The 26,986-nt window shown below is 40.0% G+C and overlaps 2 protein-coding genes across 2 annotated transcripts in view; one reads left to right on the top strand and one right to left on the bottom strand.

The window, feature by feature from the left end:
* The window catches only part of slc8a2b (solute carrier family 8 member 2b), a 31,194-nt gene extending 20,954 nt beyond the window's left edge, over window positions 1-10,240 (top strand). Inside the window, exons 10-12 of the mRNA XM_062552900.1 lie at window positions 1,905-2,004; window positions 2,942-3,220; window positions 5,013-10,240. Of these exons, the coding sequence (XP_062408884.1) occupies window positions 1,905-2,004; window positions 2,942-3,220; window positions 5,013-5,389 (756 nt within the window). The 3' untranslated portion in view covers window positions 5,390-10,240. The remainder of the gene's footprint in view (window positions 1-1,904; window positions 2,005-2,941; window positions 3,221-5,012) is intronic.
* LOC134100015 (uncharacterized) lies at window positions 6,681-25,473 on the bottom strand. The gene is made up of 9 exons (XM_062553066.1): window positions 25,163-25,473; window positions 24,740-24,785; window positions 24,440-24,514; window positions 23,609-23,665; window positions 23,253-23,330; window positions 22,366-22,455; window positions 21,952-22,029; window positions 21,786-21,874; window positions 6,681-6,873 (listed from the first exon to the last, which is right to left on the bottom strand). The coding sequence occupies exons 1-9, from the start codon at window positions 25,243-25,245 to the stop codon at window positions 6,681-6,683; spliced, it is 789 nt and encodes a 262-aa protein (XP_062409050.1). The 5' UTR covers window positions 25,246-25,473.
* Between the last annotated feature and the right edge of the window lie 1,513 nt (window positions 25,474-26,986).

The raw sequence follows: 26,986 nt of genomic DNA on the forward strand, positions 1-26,986 counted from the left end.
GGGCCTGCTCTTCTCCCTGGGCCCCTTACTCTTCCTCTTCCTCGTCCAGACATTACAGTATTTGTCTTTTTCTGTTTCTGCTTCCAAAAACATCACCTCCTCTTTTTACTGTGTAAATGTCAATGTAATAGAGAGAAATAACCCTGCCACTGAGTCTAAGATAGACTGGAATCAGCTGTGGTTGGCCCAATTTACCCAACATAAATCATCTGTGTGTCAATTATTCAATTGTTTGTTTATTATCAGCTGAGATATATTGCTTTTGAATTGATAACATTGCAGAAGCAGAGGTTTTTATACTTTATCTAAGGTTTGGAATATTGTTTTAACTATTGTGGGATGTTGTGTGTTAACATTCGAAAATAATACAAAAACGATCCATTATTTTGTTGGGAGGTATAGTGTGTCTGTTAAGAAAATGTAAGCATTGTGAAAATGTATTCACTGACTGCATACTGTGTGAAAACAACATGGAATGTGTGAATGGTATGGCCACAAAAGACCGATGCTGTGCTAACTGTGTTTAGAGTTTTGAAAATGTGTCAACTGAATGGACAAACGCTTGTTAGCGATTGAAAAAAACTGTAACACACAACATCCCACAATAGTTAAAACAATATTCCAAACCTTAGATACAGTATAAAAACCTCTGCTTCTAAAATGTTATCAATTCAAAAGCAATATATCTCAGCTGATAATAAACAAACAATCGAATAATTGACACACAGATGATTTATGTTGGGTAAATTGGGCCAACCACAGCTGATTTCAGTCTGTCTTAGACTCAGTGGCAGGGGTCTCTATTACATTGACACTTACGGAGTAAAAAGAGGAGGTGATGTTTTTGGAAGCAGAAACAGAAAAAGACAAATACTGTAATGTCTGGACGAGGAAGAGTAAGAGTAAGAAGAGCAGGCCCAGTGAGAGATGCAGTGAGAGGTGCAGGAGCACTGAGAGGAGCAGGTGCAGAGATTAGACACAGTAATATTGTGGGGGTTTTTTGTTCACCCCCTTTTTATCTGGGCTTTTTGCTGTTGTTTTTTGTTCAAAATGCTCTTGTGTATCATGGATAGTTTGTTTACCGCAATGCTGTAAAACTTTTTCTGTTCTATCATAGTCTGCTGTAAACAGTATTTACTGTATACTGCACCTCCTGTAGGCCTAGTGAACAGTAAAAAAAAAAAAAAAAAAGATTTTCTTTTTTCCGGAATGCATTTGAATGTGAACATTACATCTGGACATACAGTTCCCAACCAATACATTTACAGTAGTGTAAAGATGCTGGATTGCATGTTTTGCATGCAAATACCTGTAAAACTGAAACATAAAATTCTATGCAGTTTTTGTAATGTCAACAGTAGCCAGTATTTTGAAACCTAGTGTACTCTGATTGACTGCATGTATCTTGTGAAGTGAAAACAAGCTTCATTCTTTGACAAAATAACTTCATTTTGAGTCAGGTTTCCAGTGTTTTGGTAAAGTTAGTGTGTACAGAGAAATGACGAGTTAGTGTATATGTAACAAAATGTGGTGTAAGAACATGGGATGTGCTTTTGAGAGGAAAATGATCCATTTGGCCAATTGTGTTTTGTAGGTGAGAGTCTGTGTTTAGAGTTTTGAAAATGTGTCAAATGAATGGACAAACGCTTGTTAGCGATTGAAAAAAACTGTAAAGAGGAGAGTAAGGTTTTTTCAACAGAAGCAAGTAAAGCTATCCCAGGGTTTTTTTTTTTCTTCTTCTTTTTTTTTTTAAACAAACAAACAAAAATATATATGAAAATTCTGGAAAATATGATCACTATTATTGTCCATTTCTCTATTCTGAAGCTCAGTCATTCAGTAGGTATTGCCAGAGTTGAGCACCACTGGACATGTGTGTGTGTGTGTTTGTGTGTGATTATTAGAGCACTGTGGACAAACTCATTAAGAAGACCAACCTGGCCTTAGTGATTGGCACACACTCTTGGAGGGAGCAATTCGTTGAGGCAGTGACCGTCAGCGCAGGTTTGTACCCTTTCCACCTCTCACCTCCGCCTCTAATATCTCTACCTCTTTTCACCTTCTCTAGTGTCTTTACCTCTTTTTGAATGTACACAGGGCTGTGGAGGCCTGATGCAAGTAAACACTGTTTATCCGGCTCTGAAATATCAGAAATAGAGTTTATCCACCTCTTATTTTACCACTACACCCCTGAATGTGTGTGTGTGTGTGTGTGTGTGTGTGTGTGTGTGTGTGTGTGTGTGTGTGTGTGTGTGTGTGTGTGTCACAGTAATTTCCGTTGTGGTGACAGATAATTCACAGGGCCCACAGTGGTGTTGACACTTTCTCCCCAACCTAATGAGTCTGCCCAGGCCCTGAAGCTCCTCATTACTTTATGACTGTCCACCCCATCCCCACTGTATTCAGCACACATAATGATGTCATGGGATATTTGTTTATCAAACTCACCTGTTCCTTACAATCTAACAGCTCCTTGGCAAAGTCCACAGAAACTCGGGTGGAGTCACAACCATAACATCTGTATAGGAAGTTTGTTTTACCAATGATATGGCAAAAGCTAACCACACACATGCATGTTGTCATTTGAATAAATGATCACGGGAGTGACTGTGGAAAGTGTAAGAGTACAACACAGGCAGTTACATGATGTTACGCTGCCCTCTGCTGGGCCTTACGGGTAGTGCATGCAGATCCATCTTTAGTAACGAAATGGTCCTACCTGTGCAATACTTGGGATCTGTTGAACAATGGGATCTGTTGAGCTGGTCCTTTGATACTCAAACCTCTTTTTACATTTTAATTGTACCTTGTGCTGTACATGTTATGATGATAGGCTATGTGAATGTGTGTTTGTTGTTTTCATCTCTAGTGTGTATGTCCTGTGTTGTTGAGTTGTTCAGTACATTTGTGTGTAAGTGGCCATGTGAATGTGTCTCCTCAGGTGATGGAGATGAGGATGATGATGAAGGTCGTGAAGAGCGTCTGCCCTCCTGTTCTGACTACGTCATGCACTTCCTGACTGTGTTCTGGAAGGTTCTCTTTGCCTGTGTGCCGCCCACCGAGTACTGGAATGGTTGGGCCTGCTTCGTTGTCTCCATCAGTGTTATTGGCTTCCTTACTGCCATCATCGGGGACTTGGCCTCCCACTTCGGCTGCACGGTGGGGCTGAGGGACACCGTCACTGCCGTGGTGTTTGTGGCCTTGGGCACCTCATTACCAGGTAAAGGGCACTGTTCTGTTCAAATGTTCTACACCAGTCATATTCCTTTTCACTTCCCACTGATTGACAGTAAGAGTAAGCATCGTGACATGAACACAAATGCTCTGTGGTAATGGGAGGGAACTAAACCCCATTAGCCTTTTTATTGTTGTCACACGGTTTCACGGTTTCTTCAAGTAAGTGAGGGAAGGTACCGCCTTTTTGATCAGACACACAGATAACGACTCGCCCAGGCTGTTCACCCAGGTGTTTGGTGAACTGGGCCCAGAACCCTGCTGTGGTTGATATAGCAATCAGTCTTTATTCCAGTAAAGAGCAATAACAAAGCACTTGAAACATACTTTGAATGTTGTTGATGTACTTGATTTTGTGTTGTATTATTTTGTTCAAATTCAATTCTGATTTATTCTGATTCAGCTGGGCAGAACAACAATGATTATGCTATTTAATGGTACTCCAACATGTAAATGAATGATTCTTCTAATGCAAATGAATCTGATCACCGGTTCTGTATGATAATGAAGTCTTTCTCACCCCTGGTCTGTTTTCTCAGTGTGCTCCCTCCACTCCCATAATGTAACTGGTGGGTGTCGCTCACACCTCACTTTGTTTCTTTACACCAGGTGTGTGAGTGATGTGAATATGATGGGCCATATGCCATGAGCTGGAGCTTGTCTTTGTGCCCATGATAAGATCACCATATGGCACACTCACACTGCTTCAGTGCTCTCAGCGGCTGCTTTATCATGACCCTCATGTTGTCTGTCATGATGTAGTGAGTCATTTCTTACACCGCAAAAATGTAACAGTTTCAACACATGAAATCCTGAAATAATTCACTAAATGCATTATCACTATATACTGTAACTGTATTGCTGTTGGTGTTGTCATGGTTAGTTCAGTTCCGATGTTTTGGAGAAAAGCTAAAAAATCTGTGTAACAAATGATGTATCAAAAATGATGAGCATTCATTATATATAGGGAAGGATTCTGGAGACTAGTTGGATAATATACAAGAAATGCTAAATGTGAAGCAACACAAACTATGTGAATATTTTTTTCAGAAGGTAAGGGTACCTTAAATCAGGGGTTCTCAATGTTTTTGGTTCCAAGGACCCCGTTTTCCGAGGACGCCCTTATACAGTTAACCATTTGTATTCTCTGAAGTTGTGGCCGAGTTCACAATCCCATTTGTTTTGGGAGATGTACGTTAAATTAGTTTTTTTGTTAGTTTTGGATTTTGCATCACTTGACAACATGGACTGACTCAAACATTTCTACACATTCATCAGCTAGCTGGCTAACACATAAGCCAAGCTAAGCAGTAGTAGGAATGGCTCTTCATGACCTGAGTGAAATGAATGAGGGTAGGACCAAATAGACACAATTTGCTTGTTTTATAGATGAAAAGGGCATCATCTTTTTAAAATGTTAACTCTATAATTTCAAGCAAATTCTTTCACGGGCTCCTTGGCTATGTCACGGCCCCCACTTTGAGAACCTCTGCCTTTAATGATCTGTTAGTGAAGAACATACAGATCAGTATCGAATTCCTGTCTTATGAGAATTCTTGTAGGTCATAAACATGTTTATTGAGTACACATACCAAACATGTTTATTGAGTAGCACATACCAAACATGTTTATTGAGTAGCACATACCAAACATGTTTATTGGGTACAGTTCCAAGTCACGTGTGAATGCCGGTGATGCCATGAATGCCATTCAGTGTTTTTCTCATTAGCTGACTTCCCTGTATCCTCTTTCATTTGATTTTGTCTTGTTTCTTCTAGACACATTTGCAAGTAAGGTGGCAGCCACGCAGGATCAGTATGCTGATGCATCTGTGGGCAATGTGACGGGCAGCAATGCTGTGAATGTGTTCCTGGGTATTGGCGTGGCATGGTCAGTGGCAGCTGTCTACTGGAAGATCCAGGGCCGTCCGTTCACTGTGGACCCAGGCTCCCTGGCCTTCTCCGTCACGCTCTTCACCATCTTCGCTTTCTTCGTCATGGGCGTGCTGCTCTTCCGCCGGCGGCCCTCCATTGGGGGTGAGCTCGGGGGGGCACGAATCCCCCGCCTGCTTACCTGCCTCCTGTTCCTGTCCCTCTGGCTCCTCTACATCCTCTTCTCCAGCCTGGAGGCCTACTGCCACATCCAGGGCTTCTGAAATGGGAAGAGGAGCAGGACGAGCAGGAGCAGAGCCACAGCATGCTGTTCAAAACCCAACAGACATCCACATCCACATCTCCACACTTCTAGAGCACTCCATAGCCACGCACGCGCACACTCACACATAAAACACATACACACACACACACACACACACACGCGTACATACAGGCAAATCACTGGGCCCAGTATCCTGTTCCTTGTTAAGACATGACACCATTGATTGAAGGACACCATTACAGACGTGCAGATGAACACCAACATACATGCAAACGTGCAAAGGCCTTCAGGAAGCTTTTCTAAAAGGAAACTACACCTTCAGCAAGCTTCGCTGGTTAAGCCAGGAAGAATTCAGACTTTAAATCAATCCGTCCCATTCGTTTATGACACCCAAGCCTACACCAGTCAACAAAGAACGTCACAGAAGGAGAGAAAGGAAGTAAGACAGAACGGAATGTAGAAAGACGAGAGATGGAAATGAATCTGTTGACAGAATACAGAATGTAGTGCCAGTAAGGAGGGTATGAACAGTGGGGAAATCATGCAGGTAGGGAAAGAAAGGTCCGAATGGATAGAGGAACTACTTTGAGCACAGCAGCCTTCTCACCCTGGCTTGAGTTTCAACTGTCTTGCTCATGAGCTGTGGGTACAACACTACAGGGCTGTGTGCAGTACATGTGGAAGATGATGTTCTCCAGTGGGCTCTGGAGGGGAAGCAAACCAAGAAGTTCCCTTCTATAAAGGTGTGTAGGATGATGCAGCTGGCACATCCTTCAATTTTATGGAAATGGTTCATCACCCAGGAACAACAGGGAGGAAGGAGCCAAGATGTCATATTTAGTACCAACTGGATGGCCTAAGGGAGAAATAGAGAAAAGACTATAATCACAGAGAGAGATGTTGAGGACCGGAGGATGAAATCATGGTGTGGCTAGAGCTTGGCCTAAGCAGTTTTTCCATGTAAATACATATCTCCAGATCATTTATCTTCACTGATGGATGAACTGATAAGCCAGTAATATGTAGGGGGTTCACAACAGGGAAGCATTGTATGTCTCCAGAAATAAGAGAATGAGAGAGTTTGGACCAGAATGTCCCTTGGCATTGCTGGGTCAGCTCCAGGAGAATGGAACAAGCTGTTATGGAACTATTCACATACATTTTCTAAAGGTTCCTCTGTTCTAACCATGTTTCAGTCATAGATGTATAAATTATTTATTTATGTTTTTTTTTTGTTTTTTTTAAATATAACTACAAAAATATTTATTTGTTAAGTTGGTAACTAGTCATCAGGCTGTGTTGAGCTCCAGCTGAGATGTTGGGCGGTCTCCCCCGAGATCGAGGAGGCTGCTTTGGGTCTCCATTGAGTGGCCCCTGCAGCTGCCAGTCACCCAGCACATCCCGCACTTCCTGTCAACAGCAGAGATGGCAAAGCCCCATGTGGCATAGTCTCCCATTTCACAGCGCGGACCTCTGCCATCACTACGGGGAAGATTTGACTATCTTGCTGGCACATTGAGGATTGTAAATAAAGCTTTTATATTTTACTGACTTGGTTTCCCATCTGAGTGACTGCAACCCCACCCCGTACACCCCTGGACTTTTGCTCCACCAAACCATTTTGTCATTTCACTCAACTTATCCTAGTTTCTGTTGTGTTGATGTTGTTTTTCACCTTCTCTTTAGCCACTTTAAACACTGTGTGACGCATACAACTACAGCATATCATTATCTTCATTTTTTTCAGAACTAGAGCTAGCTTTTTAAATTTGTCAGTATGGACAATAAAGACTATTTCATGTTCTTCTTTGTTCGAAGAAACACTTTTTCTTCAAACTGTCTCCAGGCAGAGAAGAGAGAACCGAATAGGTCCTGCTGTAGAAGTGACATTTAGTGGCACTGTCCTCTGCACAGGCCAATGAGTCATGATGGATCTGCATTTGTGCTGAGTTTTACATGTTGTTTGCCTGTCAAGTGATAATTGTTTATGTTTGTGGAAACCTGTGGATTTGTGATACGTGTCTGTGGAACAGCCCACTTGGCATGGGCTGATGCTTAATTGTGACGTGGGTGGAAATGCATGATAGACTATACAGTGGCAGCGATATAATGGCATGGTTTACCTATAAAACATGCATGGATGGTGATACAAGAAAAGACAGTGTTCATATTTATTAAAAGGAAGTAGTTTGAGGATCAAAGTAGTGTCTCCAATTATCTCAATTTTCAGTGTGAAGTACTGTACTGACTAACTCTCCTGAATTCTGTACCAATACGGTGCTGTTCATATTTTATATCTACTGTACTTATATGTTGGTATTGATATGTAATACACCTACAACAATTCAACATGTTGTAGATTAAACGTGAATTTTTGGCTTACCATTCCATCCCAAAACTAGTTTGACTGGTCTGCCATAAACAATCTGTCTAGACTAGACTGTCTAGACTGAAAGCTCTTGCAGTAATTCTGCAGGTTCAACACCTTTCTCCTGATGTGCCCTGAATGGTGTGTGGTTATGGCATCAGCCTCTTATTGTATGCCTAGATGAGGAGTATGTTGGTTTGGTCGGGGTTTTTACAGCGAACACACACGGGCTCATATTCTACATTGCTCATTTGACTGAAATGGATAGGCCTTGTCCGCATCATAACTACTAAAAACGTTCACATTGCTTCTAATTCACTCAAAGAGACTGTTAAGTAGTGTTGTGTAATATACAATATACCTTTTTTAGTTTCCTAACTTACCCAAATACTGCCTTAAGAAGATTCAAATAATTTATTTTAAGGTAAATTATGTGTTGGCCGTCTTGCGTCATAGAGTATTTGTTTTGTTTTTTTGTTTGTTGTTTAGTAGTTGTTCAGTAGTTTTATGTTTGGAGAATACTAGACACCAAAATGATTGAGAGATAATGTGCAATATGATTTCCCTGCTAAAGCACAGCAGACAAAGCAAAACACTTTAGTTAGCGACACTTTTCACACTGTATTGAGGTGTTCACAACGATGTGTCGTGAATACATGATTCCTAAACCCTTTTTGTACTACAGAGGTAGATTCAGCAAGTGTCACTTGAATGACTTCATGAACTGAACAAATAAGTCCCATTTTCGCTCTATAATTCCATTTGGTTGATTAACCTAGTAATGCACATTTCAAATCAGGCATAGTTGGTGGCATCATGGTGAAGAATCTATGGTTAATTTCCAGTATTTCAATAAAATGTTTGATAGGATATTCTTAGATAATCTTAGTGCTATGATATCTGAAATAAAGTGTTGCTGGCACTACAGGTGTTGCCTCATGAAGGGCAAGTGAATGGTATGGAATGAGTAAAGTGCCCTTCAGAGGTTGTGCAAGACTCCTCTCTATGGTCAGGAAACAACCATTTATGGTATGTGCGGCCATACCACTTGAAATCATTTAGGAGTGAGAGATGTGAAGTGTGTCTGTTATTCATAGAAATGTTTGTATGCGGCGTTTCAAATGTGTAGCCTACACTGTTTCAGCTTCAGTGAATTCTTTAAGAGAGATTACATTTCTGATAGACATACTTGATCAAAATATGACACATGCAGGTAGTACTGAGGTGACATGCACCACCAGAGTGGAAGCTTCTTATGGCTTACTTTCATTTATTTGTCCACTATAACAAACTTTGTAAAATGTGTTTTTTTATCTGCCTGCTGTAACATGTGACAGGTTTTGTACCCTCACAACAGGCCGTTACCTTCAGAGATTTTCATTGGTGCACATATTTTTGATAGTTTTCCATTGGATACCACAAAGCAATTCACAACAAAAATGATATAGCTAATGCTACAGCCTAATTTGTATTGTATCCGACTTAGTCGCTTTAATTTGTAGTCTTTTAATCATTGCTTAACTCTTTGATAAACTCAAACCATTTCACTATTATTTTTTTCTTGTTGTCTTTTTGTCAAACAATATAAATCAATACACCATTTCAGAGAAAGGTTAGGGTAGATCTCTGACAGGAGTTTAGGAATGTATTGAAAAGAGAGTACATTATCTGAGAAGTTGCCAATCAATGTCCACTTAGTCTTCTTCACTTCCTGTTATGCCAAGAATACTGGCATTGACAAGTGCACAAAACATTGTCATCTAACGTGTGTTTTCAGGTTGCTGGAGTACTCACAAGTGGATGTGGTTGTGGTTGAGAACTCCAGAGTACAAGTGGAACAGCAACAACTTTTTGTTTACCACTGCTTGTGTAGCATCAGTGTTCACTGTTTGTACATGTAATGTGCATGAACTCTCTGTTGATTTGTGCGCATGACCTGTTGCTATTGTCTAGGTTTACAATCCACAATCTGGTCTTTCCTTCAGATTGATGGCTCCTCTTGTTCAGGCTGTGACCTGTGAAACCACTGGAGTTTGTCAGTGGTCTGAAAAAAGCTGACGGGCTACTTTATTGTTGTTTAAATAAATATATGTTGTTAATTTAACAACTACTATGCTTTTACAAAAGCTGGTAAGTGACTTGTCAACCATTTATTTGTAGACTGAAATCTGAGGTTGTCTGTGTCTGTCTTTGTGTTGGGGTGCCCTGCCTCCTGTCTTGCTCACCTGTGGAATTTCTGTGAAAATGATGTGGTTATTTCTCTCTGCCTGAATATTCTAATGATGACTGAAGACAAGATGTAAAAATATAAAAAAAAATATGATATAAATATATATACAGAAAACCAGAAAATTGACATTTTTTCAAATGAAATATAATTGCTGAAACAAAGGATGCTTATTGTTTTTGCGAACATGGCATGATGTGTATTGTGTCTAAAAACTTGTAAGAACTCCAGTTGATCTTAATGAATATAGTTAATTTATTTTCAACTGTGTCTAAGTGTGTTTTTTTGTTGGTTAAAGTGAGTGGTAGGTCTAGCCTATTTTTGCCCATTCATTTGAATGACTAAAATATCTTACACACAAAACAGAGCCAGGTGTGTCAATTTGAACTCTAGGAGGTCCTTCTCTTCTCATCTATTCTACTACGACTAGGCTACTACTACTCCCTCTGTGGTGTGTTTGGGTGGAGAGGATGATGAAATGGTGTGTGTGTGTGTGTGTTGGGGGGGTTGGTGTGTGTGTGGGGGGGATTGGGGATATTCTTACCTGGTGAAAAAAATTATCTAATCTGCTCGGAAATGCATTCAGAAGGTGTCAAATGATCTATAGTTCAAACTTCATAGCTGCGATTACAACACCTTATTTTTGCGTTTTCATTTTGAAGGTGGCGCTACGCCACAAATGCGTACTTTTGAATTTTTTTGAATTACATCTCAATATTGTCAGCAAAACGTATTGTATAGCAAAGAATATATTTGCTTATAGCAAAGAATATTGTATGTAAAAAGAACTGTATCCCTCCACAGCCATAGTTTGATACGGGACCTTCTGATAGGCTCTATCACATCTACAGTGCCATCAACGAAGGCCTACATGCCTGCCTGTAAACGTGTTATGATTATCATTATATTGTCCTCACAAAAAATGTGATGCTAATTCATGTATTGAATGCCCTTGCTGCCTTGTGCGCTTGTACAGAACTGCTCGGCAGCCTGTAGACCAAGGCCGAAATCTTTGCATGGATTTGGGGACTACTGTATATATATCATTCAAAAATCAGAAAAGTAATCAAAAAGTAATCAAAAGTAATTAGTTACGTTACTCAGAAAAAGTAATTCAAATAGTTACACTACTATTACATTTTAAACAGAGTAACTTGTAACTGTAACACATTACATTTCTATATAACCTTCCCAACACTGCAAATGCGTGGTTTGGGATGGGTTGAGAGGGCCTGTCGAGACCAACATACAAAATAAATCTGGTCATCCTACTCTACGGTTCTCATGATATTAACAGAAAACTGTTCACAAGCACACACATATGCATGCATGCACACACGCACAGACACACCCCCACACATAAACACACAGCACATGTATGCGTGCACAGAAACACACCCACACACATAATTTATCTTTTTTTTCTCACTTTTTATTGTATTTGGTGGGTAACAGCTTATGGGCATTGTCACAATATCTTGCCGAAAAAGAATCTCTAAGAATGTATTCAGTCAGTGCTTATGGGATAAGTTGTGGGATGGAATCCACAATTGAATAATTACCTCTTTGGCTGCTGTTAGACCAGCTAACCACATTTTTCTAGACTTTTCATTCATGCATTCAAGTTTAGAGCTTTGAGAAGGTGTATACAGGGTCCATATAGGGAGCTGAATATCAATCAGACAATCAGACAATAATTGTAACACCTTATTATGACCGCCGCGCAGCGTAAAATGAGTGGTTGGGTTGACATAGTCCCTTAAGACCATACAAAAAGGTGGTTCTCCTAGGCCCTATGGTTCACAAGATATTCACAGGAAATAAAATATATTACTTTTACAATTGATGAAGCGATAGGCACAGTAAATAAATAAGTAAATAAATAAACCAGATGGCAATTCAGTCAGTCAGTCAGTCAGTCAGTCAGTCAGTCAGTCAGTCACTCACTCACTCACTCACTCACTCACTCACTCACTCACTCACTCACTCACACACACACACACACACACACACACACACACACACACACACACACACACACACACACACACACACACACACACACACACACACACACACACACACAAATAACTGTTTCATCCATTAAAGTATGTCAAATATTTATATAATTTAGAATGTTAATAAAATATATTGTAGTCTAGTCAGAGGGCAGCTGAGTAGTTGAGTGGTAGTAGATGTAGCTTGGCTGTCAGTAGAAGACGATGGTGTATGGATGACTGTCCTGCTCCTTGCACTCTAACCCACTCATCAGGTGGTCAAAGGCCCAGCTGTGAAAATAACAATACTCAAGTCAACATTCAACATTAACTCATTTTGTCAATGTATGAGATGAAAGCATATCGGAGCAACATTGGAGATCTTTGGAGATTTCCTTTTAACATAAGCATTTAGTTATCAAGGCTAGTCTTAAACCTTATGAGAAACTGACCATATTAATTGTAACCACTATAAATGATCATTACCATGATTGTACTAAACATTTTATTTACAGTACATGATGTAAGGGTTTAAAACCAGTTAAGTGTGGGCATAAATTATCAGTTTATGGTCAATTCCACAGTTTCTAAACCTCTTTGGGTCTAAGGTCCAACGACTGATTATGATAAATGACTGAGATAAGAGCCCTCAAAATTGGTCACTAGACTTGTTTTTTGTCGTTGTTGCTAGATGTTGCTAGCCTGGAAAATCCAGACGCCTGGTAATCTATCAATTAAGGGACTGGCCACGAATAATGTAATGGCCCAACTCGAGGGGCGGCACCAAGCATGCATTTGAAAATCTTACTGCACGCAATTGGATAAGACTACGACCAATGTTTACTCTGACTGATTCTGGATTTTGACGCAATTAGATAACACCGACCAATGTTTTCCTTTTTTTTATTATTATATTATTTGGGCTTTTTATGCCTTTAATCAGATAGGACAGTATTGAGAGAGACAGGAAGTGAATGGGAGAGAAAGTTGAGGTGGGACCCAAGGGGACCACGGGGCGGGAGTTGAACCCGGGTCGCTGGCGTGCGGTGCAGGTGCCCCAGTCAGTCGCCTCACAGCTGGGGCCACACTGACCAATGTTTACTGATTTAGAAAGTTGTAGCGCTGTCGTCATCAGTTTAGCTCGCCCCTGGCCCGCCTATATCAGACACACCGATTTGATTGGTTACCCCAGATGGTTGAGGTAAACGTAACGTGCATCATTGCTCTTTTTTAATTGTGAGGCTACCTACGAATGTTTTTGGACTATATGAGCCTGTGTCGTGGATTGCATTTCAAAGTGTCACTCTAGAATTTTTTAAGAGCCTGCAAAATTAGGTTGGCATCGGGTTCCTTAAAAATCCATGGCACGCCGATTGAGAACCACTAGTCTTTGCTATTCCCATCAAATATCAGCTGTGGTTAGTTAGCCATTTGAGTTCTATGGTATTTGTGTTCTTACATGCTGGTTCATTAGGCTGAAGATCCTCTGCAGTCTCATCTGCTGATGACCTCTGTTCCTCCATGAGGTGGTCAAGAGCAGATTCAGATGGAGCCAGGGACCGCTGTGACAACAACAGCAACACTCAAGTCAACATTTGACATTCACTCATTTCGTCATATCAATGTCAATATAATTCAATTTATTAACTTAAATTCATTGAAATTATTTTTTATTTTTTCAGTGTAATTTATAAACCTACATTTGTAAAACTGGCCATATACATGTTAGAACCACTTGGTAGACACTATATTGTAGACACAATAACACCTCCATGTCTGTGACCTCAGTCTGACAATAATTATTTAAATGATTTCTGACTGGTTTTATGATTATGATATATTTTTGCTGTTCCAATGATCATTTCCTAATTCAAGCAAGGTCATACCTTGGTCTCCCTCTTCATTGTTTGTTGATGACTAGATTCTCCATGAGGTGAGAGTCCAGTCAGATGGGACAGGATAACTGGAGTCAGGGCCAGCTGTGACAATTACAACACTCATGTCAAACATGACATTCAGTCACTAATTTTGTCAATATCAATGTCAGTGTCTGTTTGCAATTTAAGCACATTGAATAACAATGGCAGATGATCAAAGGCTTGGTTTCCTTTTGACCCTTCTTGTACATGTGATCACCAGGCTGAGTGATCTCCATGTTTGCCATATCCCTTGCTAGTTCAGCAGGGTTGAGATCCTCTCCAGCCTGAGTGTTCTCCATCTTTGCCTCTGCCAGCTGGTTTAACAGGCTGGAGATCCTCTCCGGAGCACCCAGCGTGGCTTGCGCTTCTCTTGAAAAGCCCGCACGGAACACTTAAGTCTTTCCTGGAGTTCTACAGTTTTAGCAGGTGTACCACGTGGTTTGGCTTCCTTAGCTTGGTGTTCAGCCCAGATTCGGCCCAGTTCAGTTTTCTCTCTTTTGATGACTTTTTCTTGGCCATGGCAGAGTTGTGACAGACCTGGTAGTTCTTGGTCCTCTGTCGTCTTCTCTTTGGTCTTAGGCAGTTTCGGATGGTGTTCAAGAGAGCGCTCATGGTTCCCATGAAGCAACCACTCTCTCCTCTCACCTCGGCTCTCACTTCCATCTTCAGCCAAATGCCAATGTTATAGAAAGCTCTCTCTCTCAATGTTATCTCTGGTGTAGCCAGGGGCCGGTTTCACTAAAGTAGTTTAGACTGGTCTATGGGGTAAGATAAGGGTTAAGTCTTAAGTTTGAATAGACAGTTTAATGCAAGTAAGGCTTTCACACCAACAGCAGTTGGTGCGCACCAAACAATCCATTTGAACCAAAAGCTCTAGTTCGGTTTGTTTTCGTTGGTGTGAAAGCATCAGTCGCACTCGGGTCCGCACTAAATCAAGCAGACCGAGACCGCCAAAAAGAGGTGGTCTCGGTCCGCTTGACTCCGCACCAAATGCCAGACTTTGGTGCGGTCCCTCTGATGAGAACGCGAACTGGGGTCCAAACCATAGACTGTAGGTCAAAATAGTGAGTCATAATTGGCGCTTATTTCTACCGGAAGATAAATGTTGATGAAACGTACATTTTTGGTTCATTTGCTGGTGTGAAAGCGGACCTCACTGGAGTCTATATGCTACATAATAACAATTTCATTGCCTGATGCAGACCAAATACTTGCTACTATTGCTACTATTTTCAGAACCTTGATGTCATTTTTCACAACTCTAGACACAAAACTCAAAGCTCTAACCCTTTTCTCAATTGCTTGATACAATACACATACAACTTAGATCATTTGTTCATTCAACAAAACTCACCTGTTCAATATGAGAGCCTAATATTTTACAATGCTTCATCAGGCTGTCTTTTCTTTTCTAGGCTATTTAATTTTTTTTGTTTTTACTTTAATTCAAATAAACCTATGTTGTGATGATTGTATAGCATCAATATATTACAGTAGGCTACAAACTTTGTTCAATGATCCCACTCTGTCTGCAGTACTTTTACAGAGATGTATTTACTGTACTGTACATAGTACCATAATGAAACCTGTCACCTATTTTGTTCTTAATATCTAATGATTGTACGAACAATGACACAGTGAAACTATCGGTTGCTTGTGTGCTGGTGATCTACAGTATATGTTTCAGTGGAATTTCATAGTAAATTAGTTTTTTGAACCAATGATTGTGCAAGTGCAAGATTTCTTTGAAGATGTGAATGCACAATCCAATGTTTTGAACATTAGACATCCTGTGTTACAAGTGATAACCGTTATGAGTTTTGTGTCTAGAGTTTTGAAAAATGACATCAAGGTTCTGAAAATAGCAAAGTGATTGTAAAAAACTGTAATCAAGGAACACATGCACAGCAGCACAATGATATCATGCACCACCTGAAAATAGTCCCTGTAGGTTAACTTCCAGCAACAAGGTAGAGCTGCAGCAGACGTGATTGGATTATTACGCCTGAATGAGAGTAGTTCCATGTCAAATCAGGATAGAAAATCGCCACGTTTCATTTTCCGTTGGTCTTATTACACTTTCTAACTTGAGAGGAGACAAGTATTAATTAAGAAAACTACTGGAAATCTTAGTCACTTTTAAACGTGATGCTAGCAAGCGAGACGCTAATGGTCTAATCTGATTCAATGATCTATAGGCTGTAAAAGTTGTATCGCCAGACTCAAAGACTGGCTGGATGAACTGGAGAAAGGTAAAAATAAATTGTTTAACTCAAGGGGAGGTGGAAAATGAGTGTAATTCTCCAAATGGGAATATCCTTTTAAATTAATGTGTTTAATTATTCCACCTTGAGCCTTTTATTGTTTCTTGTTAATTCTTCTTTATTTTCAAATTATTTTACCTTGCTTTCTTTTTATATTTTATCATGATCTTTTTTGATTTATGCATCTATGCTTTTATCTGCTATTACTGTTTGGTTTTGTTTATGCAAAGCACATTGAATGACCTCTGTGTATGAAATGTGCCAAATAAATTTCACTAAATACATTCAGAGGGTGTCGTGATCCTACACTGCAGTTTTGAACCTGCCAACCAAAGATACACTATATTGCCTAAAGTATTGGGTCACCTGTCTTGACCCCCATATGAACTTCAGTCACATCCTATTCATAATCCAGGGTTTAATATGATGCTGGTCCACTTTTTGTAGGTATAACAGACATGATGCTGGTCCACGTTCGTAGCTATAACAGCTTCAATTCTTCTGGGAAGGCTTTCCACAAGGTTTAGGAGTGTGTTTATGGGCATTTTTGACCATTCCTCCAAAAGCGCATTTGTGAGGTCACACACTGATGTTGGATGAGGAGACTGGCTCTCAGTCTGCACTCTAATTCACCTCAAAGGTGTTCTGTTGGGTTGAGGTCAGGACTCTGTGCAGGCCAGTCAAGTTGATCCACACCAAACTCTGTCATCCATGTCTTTATTGACCTTGCCTTGTGCACAGTCATGTTGGAACAGGAAGGGGCTGAGGGGCTTGGCCCCTTAGTTCCAGTGAAGAGAACTCTGAATGCTACAGTATTAACCAATAGATTTCGGACAATTCCATGCTTCCAACTTTGTGGGAACAGTTTTGATAGCCACTTCCTGTTTTAACATGTGCACCAGTGCACAAAGGAAGGTCCATAAAGACATGGATCTCAGAGTTTGGTGTGGATGAACTTGACTTGCCTGCACCAGAGTGCTGACCTCAACCCGATAAAACACTTTTGGGATGAATTAGAGCGGAAACTGAGAGCCAGTCTCCTCACTCAACATCAGTGTGTGACCTCACAAATGCACTTAGAAGAATGGCCAAAAATTCCCATAAACACACTTCTAAACCTTATGGAAAGCCTTCCCAAAAAAGTCGAAGCTGTTATAGCTGCAAAGGGTGCAGGGACCAACGTCATATTAAGCAGAATGGGATTTCACTGAAGTCATTAGGGGGGTCAAGGCAAGTGACCCAATACTTTTGGCAATATACTGTAGTGTACCTGTGATTACAATGCCTCATTTTTGCTTTTTCATTTTTGACCATAGTCAAGTCAATTTTTGACCACGCTATACATTAAATGAGTGGTTATGGGATGGGTTGACATGGCCCCTGGGCCCTATACACAGGGGGCAAAACCCCCTTTTTTAGGGAAATCAGACATGGGCTGCTGTAAAAGGTTGCCATACAAAAATAAAATCTAGGGTGTCCATGCAGGATCACAACCTGGGTGGACAACCCGGCCAATAAGCTGCTGTTTGTGTGTTATCACCCTCTTTATGCCCCATTAAGTCTATGAACGAATATATTATGGGGTGAATAGGGTAAAAAATTTAACAAATAGATATTCCCACAAAAAATTCCTTAGATGATTACTCACTAAGATAATACTTTTTTTGCATTGCAAGTTTTCTGAAATACTTTATGCATTTATGTAGATGACCCAACCCAACCAACAATTTTTCAAATGAAATGCACGAATTTGCATACATTTATCTCTCTATGAACCAAACAAACTTTTGGTGAAAGGTCCGGCTATGCTGAATATAAAAATGAATGTTAACATGGGACAATTTTGGGTTACACTAACCTAAAGCTACATGGGTGTACAATTACAATACAATGCAAATATGTCAATGTCAATGTCAAATTTATTTGTATAGCACAATTTACAGACGGCTGAGCCGCACCAAAGTGCTTCACAGTAAAGTGCAAATATGCAGAGAGTAAGTAAAAAGAGACACACATTTAGTTAAAAAGATAAAAAGAAACAAATAAAAACAAAAGGAGAGATATCAAAAGGTGACCATGGGACACTGTAAACAGGTGCTTAAAAGAAGGGGACCCTAATTAAAAGCAAGTGCAAAGAGATGGGTTTTTAACAGGGATTTAAAACTGTGCACAGACTGGGCCGCACGGATGTGGAGGGGGAGGCAGTTCCAGAGACTAGGGGCTGCAACCGCAAAGGCTCTATCCCCCTTTGTCTTTAACCTGGTCCTGGGCACTTCCAGTAGCAGCTGGTCAGCTGACCGTAGTGCTCTGGAGGGGATGTGGTGATGGAGGAGATCAGACAGGTAAGTGGGGGCCAGACCATGGAGGGATTTGAATACAGTCAGTAGGAGTTTGAAGTCTATGCGGTAGCGGATGGGTAGCCAGTGGAGTGATGCAAGGACCGGGGTGATATGTTCTCGCTTTTTTGTACAGGTGAGTAGTCGAGCAGCTGAGTTCTGCACTAACTGTAGGCGGCGGAGTTGAGATTGGTCAATGCCGGTGTAAAGAGCATTGCAGTAGTCCAGTTGTGAAGTGATGACCCTTATGAAACAGAAGTATATTGCAATATACTAGAACTTATACTGCAATACATTAGAAAATATATCTCAATATACGAGAAACATCCTCACCTATTTCAAAATATATAGCAAGATATTGATGGACAACCTATTACTATATATTGATCCATATATTTTAAAATACATTGCGGGCAAAACTAAACTGTATACCATTATTCCAAGTATTTTTTTAAACTAAGCATTTTTTAAGTTCAACAAGCACATTTTACATTCATTGTACTTAATATTATAAAGCCATATTAGGGGGACCATATATGGCAATGTATTGATTCATATATTTCAAATTATCATAACAGCAAAAAATAAAAACTACTTTTTTCTCCCTTTAAGTTCACTTTTTATTCCCCCACCTTAACATTTCATCATCACATGACATTTCAAATTTCAGTCCTCCACACATGGGGGTATACATACATACAGGTTGGCATAATTTGGCAGATCAACTAACATACATTTCCTGTTGAATGCCATTACATCAAAAACCTGTTTTCTGCCCTGTAACACTCTTCTCAATCCAACTACACTTTCTGAATTTACCACTGAGCTGTGTGCTTTGTCATACTGTCTCCCAACAGCAAAACACTTGATGCCATCAAGTCTCTCTAGCACAATGTAATAATATACAGTGATTATGTGTCCATTATCCAACAAAACAGTGAAGCTGTTCCTTTTCCTTACTCTAGTGAACTGCTCTGAGTAATACAGTTGTCCTTTGACGAGAATTCTACTGAATATTTTCACAACTGTATCAGTGGTGACTGAAAGTGTCTCTCTCATGGCCAGTATCTCTTCATTTGTAAGTTTACGTATATAGTGCAAGCCAAGGGTCACAACTTGATCTGTTACTCTAACAAAATGTTTCAGCCTTTTTCCCCCTGTCAAGTTGTTATACAGCTGTATGCATCCAGGCACAGCATTTCTCAGTGCATTGTTTTTCAAAAGAGGCAACACTTGTCTATATGTGAACTGTTTCATTATTTGTATGGGAACACACTGGGTGCCATGAAACATCTTCAGTATCTCCCCATTAAAAGACTCAAAAATATAACCTGAATGTGCCCACAAAGGTCCCCAATTTCTCACAGAGTCTGGCAAATGAAGACATAAATGTACATTAAATGACACATTTTTCTTTCCATACAGTGTTTCAAACTTTTTGACAAACTCAACGACTAGTTTTTCACATCTTTTTAACCCCTCTGATGTGACAATGTCCTTACATAGCAAGGACATAAAGGTAACGAGGATTAACCAGTGCTGGTAAAAAGCATGGGGTAGTATTCCCTTTAGCACAAAGATGCTATAAAAAAGTAACCAATTCTGCCATTCATTAGCTTTCCAAAACCTCCTTTGCTGAAAAGAGCGGGGAACTCTTGTGATATTGCAAGGTGGTTTCATTTCCAAGAGCTGTTGGTCAAGCTGAGGAATACGATTACCAATATAGTATGCCTCCTCATGGTGTTCACTATCCAGCCATAAGTTTGTCATTTGCCTAACAACTCCAAGATGTACATTATGCATATGATCAGGGGGCACTCCAGATATGATGTCAAAGTGTGGGATGTTGACAAGACATGTGGGCCCTTTAATGCCCCTCACAGAATGTGTGGTACGCAAAGCCTCCCTAGCATCAGTTAGTGTTGAAGCATGATCCCTTTTCGGAACATCTTTGTATGGATAAACCCTAACAGTTCCATTTCCCTTTGGAACTTGTTCACCAGGATGTAGGCAGAGGCTGCATCCATACTGACCATTAAATTGTGTCATGTTTTGCAGAATGGGCCTGGCAACTGAATCACACATCATAACAGCTGCTATCACCCTACAATGATTCACAATGTTGTCTCTATGTAACCTGAAGCCAACAGTTGACAATGACTGACACTCTTGTGTGAATGGTTTTAGAAATGTATTAACATTTGGCTTTTTACTACCAAACCATAGGCCAAAAAGTAAGACATTCTCTTTACGGACATGATAAGGAAGCTCGTTTAGTATCCCTTGCAATGGCCAAATTGCATACTGGGATGATTTGAATACTGGAACTCCATCACAATTTAATGTTAAGGAGAAGGCATGAGGACTGTCTAGTGGGCCACCATCTTTGTTCAGATTATGATACATTTTACCACAACATATGTCATCATAATTTTCTGAACTGCATGTGCCATTTCCTGACTTCAGACAACATGCAATATCTTCTCTTTGAAGAAGATGTTCCAGTTGTGTTTGAATGGGTAAGTATAGGAAGAAATTTCCATTCTTTAGTGAGCTGTTTCTATCCCACGTAAAGTTACATACAGAACACTGCCCTTCAGTGTCTTTGTCACCAATGTAATATTCACACTTGGGGCAGTATATATGACATTCAAGGTGACCTTGTATTGGTTTAAGCTCTTTTAAGAACAAATGCTTTGAGGTTAAAACATTCTCTGGGCAGTGTATGTTTATCAAATCTAAAAGATCAGACAGGGCAACACCAGTAAGTGAATGTCTCAAAGCAAATGAAAGTATGAGTAAAAAACTCTGAGCTTTGGTTAGTTGTGAGCCTGTGTAAAGTGGCTCATCATTTACTGGAGGAAACCTTTGTGACTCTTCATTTACTGACTGGTCAGTGCTGTCCTCAATGGGAAACTCTTCTTCATTGCCACTAGATTCCGAGTTAGTAAAGGACTGCCATATTGGTTCAAATGGTGCTGTTTGGTTCAAATTTGATGTCAGTTCACTGGATTCTGCGTGCAGGCTCTGTAGTGATGGGAAAAAACAGTAAGTCCAAGGAATACTTGACAAGTAGTAGTGAATGATAGTTGTTAGTATATTACTTACTAAGAAATTTGAACAAAAGACTTGACCAAATTATTAAAAATGTGACATTGTTGTATACAAGGTAAAAATTCAAGTTTAGACAAAATTAAACCAAAAAAAGCTAGGATAGCAAAATAGCAAAATTTTAAGACAGGAAAATCTGATATGAGATTATTATCCTGTTAAAATTACTTACTGTAACGTCATCACTATCGTGTGCGCCTTCAGATGAGGAATCCAGGTTGTCAGAGAAATCCAGGTTCTGTTGTGTAAGAATGAAGACATCTTAGAGGAAGTGCTTTCAGACATAGTCAAACAAAAACCAGTAGAGTAGTAGTGATAGTTGTTAGTATATTACTTACATTAATTCCACCACCAACATGGGCGTTTTCTGAACCACTGTCAGAATCGTGGTGGGAGAAATTCTGATCCAGGTTCTGCTGTGTAAGAATAAAGAAGTCTTAGAGATAGTGCTTTCAATGAAACAGTCAAACACAGAAAACAGTGATTGGAGTTCATTCATGAACCATTCTAGGACAAAACACACATACATCATAAGACATAGAGGGTCTTATATCAACCCTAACAGCTCATTCACACTGAAATCTGTGAATTCACGGTGCGGGCACATTTTAGACCGTTGATTAATACAGTACGGATTAGACCATGCACACAGCATACATGTTCTGTGCGTCAACACCAGTAACTCAGGGCAGGTCTGCTGCTCGCATGAAATAGAAACAGGTTTTGTATCATTACTAGTACATTATACTTACAGTAATCCCACTGCCATCTTGTGCTTCTTCTGTGTCAAGGTCAAATTCATGGTCAGAGGAATCCATATTAAGGGACTCCTGATCCAGGTTCTGTTGTGTGAGAATAAAGACATCTTAAAGGAAGTTCTTTCAGTGAAATAGTCAAACACAGAAACAAGTGGACTGCAAACATTGGGGCCATCAGGACATAGTCCATCAGGACATAGAGACAACATTGATGGATTTTTACAAGGCAGTTTTATTAAAGGAATAGGATACATTTTAAAACGGTGATCCAAAGGATAGCATGCAAAGTACAATACGTATTTCCAGCATGGTCACTTGATGCCATACGAGGAAAACGCAATCACTGAGACCGAAATGCTTTTATGCATAAATGTACTGTAACTCCAGGCAAGGGGGTGAAAAACCAATTTCCATAAAGAGGTGAGCTATTCTAGCCTAGAAATCTAGACGCCCCTAGCGGCAGCAAATGTAATTTGGCTGGCGGGGTAGTCTAGCAACGCTCCGTAGAGCTAAGGAGCTGGGAAATGGAAAATAAAAGCGGGCCAATCACAGCGTGTATAGAGTTAGTGGGTGGGCTTAACGGTGACTGACATGCGACCAGAAGTTGTGACGGTAACGCATCCTGTTATTTGAAAACAAGAAGATGATTTGTTTAGCGATATCCTATTGCGTGGAGAGGGAAGGTTACGCATCCTGCTACTTGAAAACAAGAAGATAATTCGTTTAGCGTTATCTTATTGCGGGGAGGGAATTTGAAAGACAACTGTTTATCCCACCCCTCCGATTGAGCCCTGTCTACGGTGAGTGTCCAGACCCTACATCTTGATGTGGGTCTGGTTCGTCAGGCTAGAGCTATTCCTTTAACAGTAACGTGTACTTACATTAACTCCACCACCATCTTCTGCTTTCTCAGAGTCATTATCAGAGTTGTGATCAGAGCAATCCAGATTCAGGCTCGGCTGTTCAAGAACAGAGAACAGGTTTAAGCATGTAGTCGATGTATTGTATAAATGGCAGATTACCATATGTCTTCTGTTTTATGTTAGATATAATTTAGCTTACACAATAATTTTCCAACACTATTTAGCAATAAAGAGGGCTCCAAGGAACTCCCTTGCAAAAGGAGGAATGTACATGTTCAATATTATCAAGTGTCTGCAAAGTGAACGGAACGACTGAAGACACTATTCCAGTCAACCAGCTATCCCTGTCAAAAGTTAATTGTAGGCGTACTTACTGCAATGTCTTCACTATCATGTGCATCTCTGTTGTCAGAGGACTCCTGATCCAGGTTCTGTTGTGTGAGAATAAAGACATCTTAGGGGAAGTTCTTTCAGTGAAATAGTCAAACACAGAAACAAGTGGACTGCAAACATTGGGCAGGGTTCCCACCCTAGATCAGACTTAAAATTCCCAGATTTTTCCATGACCTTCCCTGACCAAAAAGCAGAATTTCCATGACCTTCCGTAAAATAAATGATTGAGCACTGCGCAGAAAAGGCCTTTTAAAATGGATAAACTACTCTTTGACCCTTGAGTCTACTTCCTAACACTTAAATTGCATGAGAGTCAGAGCATTCCGGCCATTGGCATTGTTTATGAGATCAATTCCATACCGTGCTTAAAAGCAAGCAGGATCGGGAGTTATGAGAGATAACATTGGGTTTATGTTGTTGTAGTGTAGCTTACTTCACGACCAAGCTGGTGCATAACGTTAACAATTGGGTGAAATCCAATTTTAAAACTTCTACAGTTCACACCTCCAGCTTGCAATCGTTTATCAATGGTGAAATACCAGACCCTTGTACAAAGCTAAAGCGTAGACCGAGGGGATGACCAAAGCCAGGCTATGACTTTGCAGGCAAAGTGGTCAAATTCCCTGATTTTCCCTGTCTGGAACAGCTTTTGTTGAAATTCCCTGATATTCCAGAAATTCCCTGACCTGTGGGAACCCTGATTGAAGCTCATTCAGGACCAATCACAAGTCCATCAAGATACATAGAGACACCCATTATTTATGGAATTTTACAAGGTAGTTTTATAAATAGTTACCGGTAATTGTACTTACATTAATTCCACCACCATCTTCTCCTTTCTCTGAGTCATTGTCAGAGTTGTGGTCAGAGGATTGTAGAGTCAGGTTCTGTTGAGTAAGAACAGAGAATTTTTAGACAAAACATAAAAAAAGTAAGGCGATAAGTGCCCAGTACTAGCTTCCCAATTTTTCCACTTAACAGTCTGACAAAGGACTACTTATCTGTTCAACTTTCTTGACAGAAGCTAATTAAGAAGGCATTCATTTCAATTCACTGTTGAAACCTTGGCCATTGAGACAGTCTACAAAATACACACTCATCTTCATGCTCACCATATCCTGGTTTGTCTGAAGCTTGTCAATGGCCTCTGCCAATTTCCTGCATTAGAATGAATAAAATAGTGTTATTACCATGAAAATTGTCAGAGACTGGGCATATAAACAAGAAATGAGCGGCTATACTGATTCATTTGTGGTGGTAGATTTGTTCCTGCTATATGCTTGCTTCCTTAAACAGCTTATACATCTCTCATAGAAAAAAACAGACACACACGAAAAACCAACACTGTCTGTCATGCATCAGTTAGCGCGAGGCGCTCTGTCTCTATGGTGCAGCATGCTAGCTCAAGCTAAAGCATAAAGTTGTACAAAACACAGGTAAACCCTCAGACAAATCACGATACTACAGCAGGCTAAACACAGAACAACGGTGTAATAACGTAAAGCAAATACGATAAGATGGCGTAAAGAACAAACCTCCTTTTCCAGTATCTTCTTGTTCTAGAAGGAATCCCATGTTTAGAGTTGAGGCCGATGTATTTTCTTCTCCTTCCGTCCATGCCTCTCTTCACCAGATTAACGCTTGACTAGCAGCTACATCTAACAGACCGTCTACTTGATTGCCAGAGGTTAAAATCACATCCGTTTTCTCTGTTATCAGAGCCCCTTATTAAAATGTCTCCACTGTTATGTAAAGCTGAATCAGAGGTTAAGCCTTTATTGAAATTTCTCTGCTAAAAAGTAAATTAGCCAACAGGATATTTGAAAGAAAACATTACTACCCAGAATACGTGGACAAACGTCTCTGATTGGTGGAACCTGATTGAGCTACCCGTTACCATGGACACAGGGGCAAAATAGGCGCGAAAAGTCACGCGCCAGTTAAGAAGACGACGAAGAAGAAGTAGAAAAGACAGATAGCGAGGCTACTCCATCCATGTGAGTGAATTAAGGGGAAAGAAATAAAAATGAAGTTTGCTCTCGTGAGCTGGGCTGATGGAAAGGATAAGGACGCCCTTAGCATAGTTCCTACAACGTGGATCATAGACTTCGACCCAGAAGACAGAGAGAAAAAAGAGTATCTTATTGAGTGTCGCAGCATCGGTAGCAAGAGGCCTACTAATGGCTGGCTGGTTGAACGTGCCCACATTTTGCAGTTGGCTGGTAAGTACAATTTCTCTGGTACAATGCTTATTTTTTCACTTGATATGCATGCAATATTAATCATGATAGTAGTAATCCTGTTGCTATTTTTGTGTAATTTGATCAGTGACGTTGACTATTCCAGGATTGGTTTGAATTTTTGCAAGCCTTGGCCATTAGCCTACAAGAAGTTTACGTATGTCAGTTTTAAATGAACAATAACGCATGAATTAAGCTCTTGTGCAGTAGCAGCTAGCTGCAAATCATTTTAGGAGATATATGACCGTAAAATGTGTTAAAATGAAATGCATTACAGTAAAAGGAACTGTCTAATAAAATGGGTAAACAATATGGAAGCTTTAAAAACAGCAAAACAATTGTACAGTAAAACAAAAAGAGTTTAATGTCTTGCTAATATCCTAACAGAAAAGGAGTCTACACTTAAAGCAGCTGAGCAGAAACTCTTACAAGAGGGTCTACCAAGCAAGAGGAGAAAGAAAGCACCGAAAAAACTCTTCCTTGATACAGAGGAGGAAACTGTCGAACAAATTCCAAAAGCGGTAATTGGGTTATTTTCTTAACATCAATTTTGATCATATTTTTACATTTCTGTCAGTTTTGTGGTTGGGTTATGAACTACTTCTTCCTACAGGCCAGATGTTGCATCTTGCAGGTTGGTAGTAGTGCCGATAAAGTTAACTCTCAAGTGATTATATTAATAATCATAATAATAATAATAATAATAATAATAATAATAATAACAACAGTACTACTACTACTACTACTACTACTACTAAAAACTTCAGATTAAATACTATAACACATTAATTCTGATTGATATGGTTCCACTTTCATAACATGCATTTGGCTCAGTTTCAGATAGGAAATGGCTAGAGTATCAAGTCAAACAAGTTCCTGTGTGTCCATCAACAGTCAAGGGTGAAGTAAAACATCCAAGTGGACATCGTCCATAACTCTGATGTCGTTCTTACATCTCTCTTCCCTGACCTTTGTCATACAGTAATTATGTGGTTTAGCCTAGCCTAACTTTGGCCATCCCCTTGGTCTACGCTTAGCTTCGTACAAGGGTCTGGCATTTCACCATTGACAAATGATTGCAAGCTAGAGGTGTGAACAGTCGAAGTTTCAAACTATTAA

The sequence above is a fragment of the Sardina pilchardus genome, chromosome 13, assembly GCF_963854185.1.
Source record: "Sardina pilchardus chromosome 13, fSarPil1.1, whole genome shotgun sequence".
Classification (NCBI taxonomy): Eukaryota; Metazoa; Chordata; class Actinopteri; order Clupeiformes; family Clupeidae; genus Sardina; species Sardina pilchardus.